At 38.5% G+C, this 10,119-nt stretch overlaps 1 protein-coding gene across 2 annotated transcripts in view; it reads right to left on the bottom strand.

Annotated features, from left to right (window-relative positions):
• Nucleotides 1-5,215: 5,215 nt before the first annotated feature.
• ALG9 (ALG9 alpha-1,2-mannosyltransferase) overlaps nt 5,216-10,119 on the bottom strand; it is a 77,347-nt gene continuing 72,443 nt past the window's right edge. For both annotated transcript variants that reach the window (XM_072425493.1, XM_072425494.1), the window contains exon 15: nt 5,216-10,105. In XM_072425493.1, coding sequence (XP_072281594.1) covers nt 9,982-10,105 — 124 coding nt within the window. In that variant the 3' untranslated portion in view covers nt 5,216-9,981. The remainder of the gene's footprint in view (nt 10,106-10,119) is intronic.

Genomic DNA, 10,119 nt, shown 5'->3' with positions numbered 1-10,119 from the left:
ATATATATATATATATATATATATATATACACACACACACATATAAATACATATTTATGCACAAACAGAAGAATGCCTTTTTTTATAGTTATTAGGAATTGCATGTTTGTAAGGGAGGGGTCCTATCCTTAGTGAGCCTACATTTTGTTGGTCTTTCTGCCTTTTCTGTAAGAAAGAAAGAACAAAAAAAAAAAGAGTGACACTTTAAATATTGAAGCCAGCTATGTCCACACGCATCCTGCATTATACGAGACACAAAACTGTTATTGTAATTTTCTGTGGTCGAAAATCTTGATTGTCAATGAGGAAGTCCTTGTATAACCTTTTCTTCTGTGAAAGCCTCTGTATCTCCATTGTTGGAAGTATATAATTTAGTTTAGCTGTCATTGTGTTCTAATTATTGAGCTTATGGCAGTCATTATTTTTCGAATGAAGGAGCAAACAATGGGTGCATTTGTTTAAATAAATAAATAAAAAGGTGATGACAAGGGCAAGATCATTTCAGAGGTGTGAATCTAATTACACACAGAGTTTACATTGTTGTCTTGTTCAGAAAATGTTCTGCATCACAAGGGTTAGAAGATGGCTGGAAAATCTGATTTAATGAATTGTTTGTAGTGTGCATTGCTAGTTAATACCATAGAAAACTAAGAGCCAAGAACTAACAGATTTTATTTTTAGTCTTGGACAGGTTTTTTAATATTTTTTGTATATAACAGAGACATAGACATATGCCTACGTATTGTTACGTTTACTGTGAAAACCTAATGTGATATCAATACAAAGGCTCTGTTGCAGATCTATCCTACTGATATTAAGCCACAGAGCCAGGAAATTTCACACCTCTTCCTCACCAAAGCACAGGCTTCTCCTGCGCATGCAGGCTGTTTTGACCCCGGGCATTCCTGCTCTTCCACATTTTATCAGTTTCACCCAGCCTGCTGGCCAATCAGAAAATAGCCTCTTAATCATCCCTGGCCATTTAGCTAGCTCGGACACAGTACTTAGCGTTCGTGCAACGTGTCTCCTCTAGTGCCGAGCCCCTAGCTCTGCTGAGCATTTCCTCTACACCTGGTGCTTAATTTCGTGTTTCCTTTTTCCAGCTCCTGTGTTACTCCTTGTTGCCCAGCCTGTTGTTTCCAGCCAATTCCCTTGTGCTGTCCCAGTGTTCCTCTCTGTCTGAGGATATTCCTGTGTCACCTGTGCCTCCTGTTGCTTCCAGCGTCTCCTGCATCACTGGTGTCTGTTTCCTGGACCCCTGGTATATTTTTTTTGTAAACTTTATTAATAACAACAGAAAGACAGTTACAAAAGAGGTAGGAAAATAGAGCAAATACCAATACCAATACAAAAAAAGGCTCAGTTACATTGTCAGACAAATAACGGCAGTAAAAATAAAGACATCTTACATCCAAAAATGTTTTCCTTTTCACAGTATAGTAATTTACTGAACCAATGCTATATTAAAAATATTAAAAAAAAAATATTAATAACAAAATCGTTTTGTGTCTTTTTCCTTCATTTTAAACATTTTCCTCTTATACCCGATAACTCGCGTAGTCAATAAAAACGTATTGCATCCCAAAAACCACAGATAGAATGTTAACAACATAATAAACTACCATCTAGGTCAAATAAGTGAGACCAAGGAATGGCGATAATCATATAAAAATACCCAAACTTTATGGGAAATGTAAAATATGCTATTTACAATGGCGATAACGGTATAGAACTTGACCTAGATCTTCTGAGTCAAGGGTTTATTCCATTTAGGTATTTGTCAAAAAACTTGGTTACCGCGATATCTCCTGAATCCTCCACCTCTAATAAATCCCTGTAATATAACGTTTGCATTGAGGTTTCGATAACTTTTAATCTAAGCGGTTCAGTATGAATCCATTGCAACATGATAGCTCTACGTGTTGCCAATAGACATACTGATATCCAATATTTAGTTCCTTTCCTTGTTTTGCCATCTTGTAAATCCCAGTTCCGAAACACACATATTAGTGGTTCCAGTACCAACTGTATCTTCGCGTCACTCTTGTGACTCTGGAAATTTTTCAGAATATTTCTGACCAAAAGTTTGGGGCTATAGGGCAGGACCACCACATATGTACCATGGTGCCCCTAGCATCATAACCTCCGAAACACACTGGGAAGGTAGAGGGATGAAATTTGGAAATTTTGTTTGGAACTAAGTACCATCTGGGGAGAACTTTATAATTAGCCTCTACTAATGATGAATTGAAAGAAATTTTAGAGAGAAGGCTAATTCATTCCATTCTTCATGGGACCAGAGGAGCCCAAGATCATTTGTCCAAGCCCTCATATATGACATTTTGTGGGGGGGGGGGGGGGGGGGGTGCCAGGACAGCATAAATTATTGAGGTTTGACCTTTGGTATCAGCAATAGAATAGGAGTAGAACACATGGGACGAGGGGCCTGTAGCATAAATATTCCTGTCTCGGGAGTTCCCTTTTACTGACCAAATAATCAAAACTAAAAATGTCACTCACATTATTAATATCTTTGATTCAGTAGAAGCCCTTATCAAGCCACCATTTAAAACTACCTGGATCTCTGCCAGGGGAAAACTCAGATTGTTCCATAACAGAGTAAGCGGTACATGAGCAGAACAAAGCCTCGAACAGTGTCGGAAAGTACCCCAAATTAAAAGAGTGGGACAGGGAGAAGCACCCTGGGACCACTTTGGTTTTTTCTTTAGGGGACCACATGCAGGAGGCGATTCCCCCATGTATGCAAGCAGACTCTTCCAACTCTACCCATTGTGGCCTTACCCCCTGTAATATGGAATGCGATAATTGTGTGCTTTGAGCTGCTATATAGTAATATTTGAGGAGGGGGACCCCCAAACAACCCTGAGACCTGGGAGTCCACATGGTGTTTTATTGGGTTCTGCTCCGTCTACCGCCCCAGATGAAATTGAAGACCTTAGAATTAAGGGAATTAAGAATCAAGAATGGGACATGAATTGGGAGTGTGCAAAGAGGTATAAAATCCTAGGCAAGACATTCATCCTAATTGAGACTATACAACCCAGCCATGACTGGGGGGGAGCTAGACCATCGTTTTAGGTCAGTATAAATCTTGTTGAGGAGAGGGGTGTAATTGGCTTGGAACAAGGACTGGTACCTAGGGGGTTAAATGAATCCTCAAGTCTTGAGGTGAATTTTCCTCCCAGCAGAGATCAAAATTTTCTTTCAAAAGTGACAACTGAGGCCCCGGAATATTAATGTTAAGGGCCTGGATTTAGATTGATTGACCTGGAGACCTGATAGGCTTGCAAAAGTCTCCAATAAATGGAACAGATTAGGGTAGCACTAGCAAGAGGTTCAATAGCTATAGCAAGTAAAAGTGGAGATAATGGACAGCTTTGTCTTGTACCTCTTCTGTTGGAAATATTGGGGGAGAGGATGCCACCTAACGAGATATTTGCTATAGGTTTGTTGTATAAGGCTCACAAGATATTGATAAAATATTGCCCAAAGCCCATAAGTGAGAAAACTGAAAAGAGGTACTACCAGGACACGCTATCAAAGGCCTTTTGCAGGTCAATTGCCAGCAGCATTGCCTCTCTCTTAGGACCATTGTCCCAGTTAGAGTAAAACAGGGATAATAAATCAATGGAATTTCTCGTATGGTCAGGAGCCTGCCTATTTGCATGAAGCCTACCTGATCCAGATGGATATAGAATCCCTAAAATGATTTCATACGAACTGACAATATCTTGGTCATAAGGTTCAGATAACAATTGATTAGAGAGATGGGCATGTAATTAGTGATATCTGTGGAGTTTTTTCCCGGTTTGGGAATAACACTAAGGGCACGGTTGGCATCATGAGTTGGAGGGTGGCCTTCTCGCAAATAATTTTAATATTGCACAAGATGTGGAAAAAATTGCATCCCTGGTATTTGAATATTAATCTTGCTTGCCGCCTGCTCTGACCCCAGCCTTCCTGGACAATTTTTCTGATTAGTGATTTGGTGCCGTGTATATTCCTGCCCACCCTGGTGTGCCCAAGTAACCAGCAGCGCAACATACTCCTTTGTGCAAGCCATAACGGTCCCTGGTGGTCCTGTCTCCCCAAGCGAGACAGGAAAAATGTTTTATTTACATATTGCTTTACTCAATTTACTGCATTCTCTATTCAAAGAATGTTGTACTGCCAATCTTAAAAAAGCTAGTTAAAGGTTTCTGCTGAACAAATTTGTCCTATGCTTGTCTTGAAGTAGTGACTCCATGTACTGATTTTCTTTACTACATTCAAAAGCATGCCACTTGCATTGCAGCGTGGTTTCTATGGCATGTTTTTGACTCCTGATGCTTTAGCATGCTTTGGCATTACTCCCCAGAAAGCCTAGAACAGACAGCAATGGGTGGCAAAATGGACATGTCTATGATCAATACATATCATTGCACTGCATAAAATGTGGAAATCTCTCATAACAGAAAGAGGTGAATAGGCCCATCTCTTTATAACTCAGTTTAGCTTTAATTGAGACTGGGCTACCTCTAAGGCTAAGTACACATGTTCAATAATTGTCATTGGAAAGGATCTTTCACAATCATTTCCAGTGAAAAAAGACTGAACAATGCATGAACATGTGCTACATACAGCGCCATTCTGCTCTATGTAGAGGGGGGAGAAGGGCGGACCGGCACCCCGCTCTACTCTCATAGATCCGCCAGGAGGAATCCATGAACGAGTGCTGTGCACATTCCAAATTCTCACCTGAGGAGATTATCTGACGAGAATCCTCTGACATGTGTATGTAGTCTAAGGCATAACCACTTTCATTTTATATATTATATATCCCAAAATATAACTCTTTCGGTGACCTTTCATTGGAACCTTGCAAAGGTGTTTCTGAACAGCACTGTGACCTAAATATACATTTAAGTACAAATTACAAATGTATGCAACAAAATCCTGTTTTTAATGCAATGTGTTAGCTGCAGTGTTACAGCAGGGAATGCTGACTAGCAGGTAAAGTGTATTGGGGTACTGTTTGAACTATTTTATATTTATTATTTCTAACGTATTTATGATGGGCAAAAAAGGATCCTAATGGTTGGCTTTTTTACTTTTATCTTTTACCAGATTGCTTTGGCATAACTGTCAGCACCTTCAATTGGAAATTAAAACTGATACAGAAAATTAGCAGAAGAATCGGTCGAAAACAGTCAAATTTATTTAGCATAAAACCTTTATTAAAAATAATTTACAGATAAAGTTTGATGCCATGATTATAAATAACAATGAACACATTATATGTAAATCTGGTCCTCTGTCCTGTACAGCATTATGATCTACATACAACATACAATACTGACCCCTTTCAGTTAAAACACAAGCTTGGGAATGTTCATGTTCTATAAACACAAAATTTCTGAGGACATTTAATGTTTTAACCTAAAAATGTCCGTCAACAATATTTACTGACTTGTGTGAAAGAAGAATTTACCTATAGTTTCCCTTTCAAAAGGGAGCATTCATTGCTTACCTACTGTTTTGGAAATGCGGGTTACTTGGCTGTCATTCTTTGGATGAAATACATTATGAGTCAGTAATTTATAACAAGTATAGAAGGAATTCTGAATTTTATTCACAGCATGCTTATTCTGAATCTGTTACTCAGAAGTATTAAAGATTGATAGAGCCAGACAACTTGAAAGGCCAGAAGTAGATGGAAAATGGCAGCCCACATGTCTGTTTCATTACAGATTTCCACCTAAAACTGAAAATAATCTGCACTCTGGAACTTTGAAGCTGGATCACTTGGAAGTTTGAATCTTTGCCAGGATGCATGGAGTTTGCATGTTCTCCCTGTGTTTGAGTGGGTTTCCTCCGGGTACTCTGGTTTCCCCTCACATTCAAATAAAAATATGCTGTTAGGGTATTTGGCTTCCCCCCAAAAAATGACCTTAGACTGTGTTATGACATAGGACTATGGTAGGGACCTTAGAGTGTGAGCCCCTTTGAGGGACAGCTAGTGACATGACCATTGACTTTGTACAGTGCTGCATAATATGGTGGTACTATATAAATACTGTGAAAAAATAATAATAACATCTTGCCTTTGCCTTATTCTATGTTATGGGCATTAGACTATGACTATGGTAGGGGAAATGAATTGTGAGCTCCTCTGAGAGACAGTTAATGACATACTTATAGACTCTGTATTATGTGTCTGAACTATATAAATACATGACAATATTGATATCTCCTAATAAATGTAATGAAATCAGAGTACAGGAGAGGAACCGGGACATCTGTGCAGGACTCAAGCTAAGGCTGGAGGTTAGCTTTAAGTAGATATCTAGAGTTCTTTTTTAATTTTTGCAGAAGAAGAGTGTACAGAACAATCGGATTGGCTTCGAGTGAAATATATGGCAACATAACAATGGTCCAGATTTTACATAAAGATTTTGCCTTTGTTTATACAGCTGATCCTAGCTACATGGATTAGATGGAGAGACCTTTGCAATTCTAATATTTTAAAGTGGGAAATCAACAATGGATTTTCCAAACATTTTAGGTTCATCTGTTAGAAGGAAGCTAAACAAAATAAACAATCCCCTTTTACAAAAAACATTGAATATAAATAAAAATCTTTACCAATGTCACAGTTTGCCCTTACATGGCTTTAAAGTGATGATGTTATTTTGTTCGTTCACAGCAAAATCACAGGTTCTCTTGATGGTCCCTACCCCCACTGACACCTCAATGTTCATCCACTGAAGCTTTGTGTCTTTCTGTGTCAGAACTGAGACATGACTTTTCATCTACATTCACGTGGTAAAGCTCATGTCCGGGAAAGGGTTGCTCAGGAACCATGTCCCGTATTCTGGGAGGAAATTGGAGAACCAAGAAGTACTGAGGATTTCTAGGGGCTCTGGTAGGGGAATGAATGTATTCCCAGTGGAAGGAAGTTCTACTCATGAAAACTTGAGTAAGAAAGGACTTGTAGTTCTGACTCTGCTCTCTACAAGAATATAACATAAAACACTTTAGAACATTCCCATGCATACAGTGTAAGCTCTACATGTGCATTTGTCCTATGGTTATGCCTAATTTAAATGATTTCCACAGATTTAATTTGACATTATAGCCACTATATTTACAAAGCAATCCTTCTACATGATAGTATCTAACTCAAATGGAAATCTACAAGTGCACAGGTATTCATGATTACATGTAACTATGTTGCTTGCTCCAAGAGATGCATTTTTGTTTAAGGTTAGCACCATCCTTTATATTTTAAAGTCAATTTAAAGACATAGTTATATTACCTTAAGGGGTAAGAAGGTAGAAATAGGGGAACCTTATCTTGCCTTATTTAATTCCCACAACAAAAAGTTAATCAGTCTCTGGTATCTACCAGCAATGACGTTAGACTACCAACATAGGTTACCTTAGAAATGAACTACAAACTATACAAACCAAATAAACTATAAAGCAAATCCAGGCAGAATGCTTAAAGCAACAACATTTTCCACACCAGGAAACACCCACATCAGGAAGCATTGTCCTTACAGTGACAGAACTACGCATTCTAGCCTACCAAACTTCAATGATAAACAAAACTATTAAAGGGGCTCTATAACCTTAAACACGAAACTATAAATTACAATAGTTTTTCTCAACCTTTTCCCCCAAAGAAACTTTGAAATTAATTTTAAGTCTTGGGAAATCCCTAATAAAACAAATTCATCCGTAGAGAATTCCCCTCACAATGATGGTCATTAGGACGATTGCCCCCGTTAAAACACTAATCAAAATGTCACTCTTACAGACAGCTAAATCAATCAATAGTATTTTGATTCTGGCTTTGCTAGATGGCACTGACCCAGGAACTAGGCTGGCACCATCAAAGAAGGTAATTAACCACAGTTAAAGAAACAACTGGCAAAGCTTTTCAAGCTCATGGCAATATGCCATGCTTGTTCCCACCATGGATCCAAACCTAGCCCAAAGCAGTTATGAAAGACCCCCAGGGACCAGAGAAGCAGTATTCACAAAGTAACCTAAGAAGGAGCCTGGGGCTAGTGGATATCCAGCTACAACCTTCATTCTACAACCTTCAGAGCAGTTGGTAGGAGGTGTGAATCTGCTTGGATGAAAGAATGCACTTGTGACAGTTGGTGTCTAGTGGGGCTATGCCAGTGAAAACAATGCAAGCCATCAGCTTTGATGTGCCTATTGCAATCCCTATCAATATCTATTATACAGATGGGTTTTAAGGTTTCTCTCGTGCTCAAGGGCCCATTTCTTCTAAATATGTATCTAAAGGAAATGTGTGACTTCCTTCTAAAAATACTAGTTTGATTTGGTTGACTCATTGCCATCAGTATTTTGAGTCAATGACTAAGAAAAGTTCTGACAAAAGTCAGAAGAGTTTTAAGAGAGTTTAAATATCTCCATGATTGTTCTAGGTCCATAACTTCCAGTTATAAAGCCAGGGGCTTAGCATGACAGCTAAGGTGAGGCCAGTAATGGCAATATCTTTTTATCGTTTTTTTTTACAGTATAAGGTTTTCTCTTTCAAATCCATTATGTACTTAAATAAAGAATTCACTTTCTATCAAATTTTAAATTCTTGCAAAAATCTGTTTATGCAGCAGCCTAAGCCGAATGTCTGCACTTATGTCACATAGTATATATCAGTCTTACACAGGGAAACCGACCGATGAAAGAGCAGTTCCTCTCAGGGTAGGGGTGGGGAAAAGCAGAATTTCAGCAGCTAGTTACGACAACCACTACCAATGAGATGGGTTAGTATCATTACTGTAATTTTGGAAAGACAGAATTAAATTTGTTAAACTGTGTACAGAAGGCAGAATTAAACACTTTCATCCTATTGCATCTAGCGTGACCTTAGATTTTTTAGATCTACTCTTGCAATGATGCCATTGTTTGAAAGCTTTAAAGTTCAGTTGAAGGTGGACATGAGCATGCTGGCAACTCTTAGAGTTATTACCAGAGGTATGACCTTGTATGTAGCATACATTGTGCATGTGCCAGTAAGCAGAATGTAGGCAAACACTACAGAACACAACACTGGAATGGTTGAAACAAAAAAACATACAATGAAGGACAGTTTTCACTTTTGTTCTGCAGGTGCACTTTTACATTTTCACATGCTGTGGCCATGTGGTGCATTATGACATCCCACTGAGCAGTGCAAGTTATTGGATTATTTATGCAGGTAATGTGCATTAAAGTAAAATACATAACTAATGGCACCGCAAGGCTTGTGCATTGCTTCATGATTGTGGTAATGGGTTCATTACAGCACCACAGGCGTATGAATGAACCCCCTATTAAACATGTTTTAACTTGAGGAAACAATTAAATTGGTGTTTTTTTTCAGAACATTCTCAGCTACTACAGTAATGTAGGACAAATGAGATGTGCCTGTATGAAGTTCCATATTTAGTCTGTACAGAGTCTCCACCTCATGTAATTTGCACAGAAAGCAACATACATACTAAATACTCATTGCCAAGTAGGGGTGGATATTCTTCCGTTGCATCTTGCAATCCTGAAATTGTTTGAATGATTAAAATGGAATTTCATGATAATCAAAGAAAATGAACACATAATAATCTAAATCCATATTGAATTATTAACCAATCTTTCAGTAACATAAATTAGATTTCTGCACTCCCCAGATCAGGGTTTACATTATTATAAGTATATACTGACATACACCCTCATATCTACAAACTCTGCCTTCATACACGCTATCACCTGGTAAAGATCCCAAGTTCACGTTGTAAAGTGGTAATTTGCAGGATACTGCCCATTGTACAGAAAGATCAATCACATATAAGTAGACTGTTGGGTACAATGAGAAAGCAGCAAGACTTCTAGTTCTTCAAAAGCTCCTTTGGCAGTGTTAGCAGGAGAACAGAAAACATCTCTGAATGATGGTGTCACTTTAATCTCCCTTTATCCTATGTTCTTCTTCTTTACCTGCTTAGGCCGCCGGGCTTTCAGAATAGTGTAATTAGCATACGTTGTGTGCCAGCTGGAGACAAATGGGACATAAAACGCACGCAACAGTTTTGAAGACCTAAAAAATACAAG

The sequence above is a fragment of the Pyxicephalus adspersus genome, chromosome 11 (genome assembly GCF_032062135.1).
Source record: "Pyxicephalus adspersus chromosome 11, UCB_Pads_2.0, whole genome shotgun sequence".
Lineage (NCBI taxonomy): Eukaryota > Metazoa > Chordata > Amphibia > Anura > Pyxicephalidae > Pyxicephalus > Pyxicephalus adspersus.
Note: the sequence above shows the minus strand (reverse complement) of the source record. Positions and strands in the feature narration are given on the sequence as shown.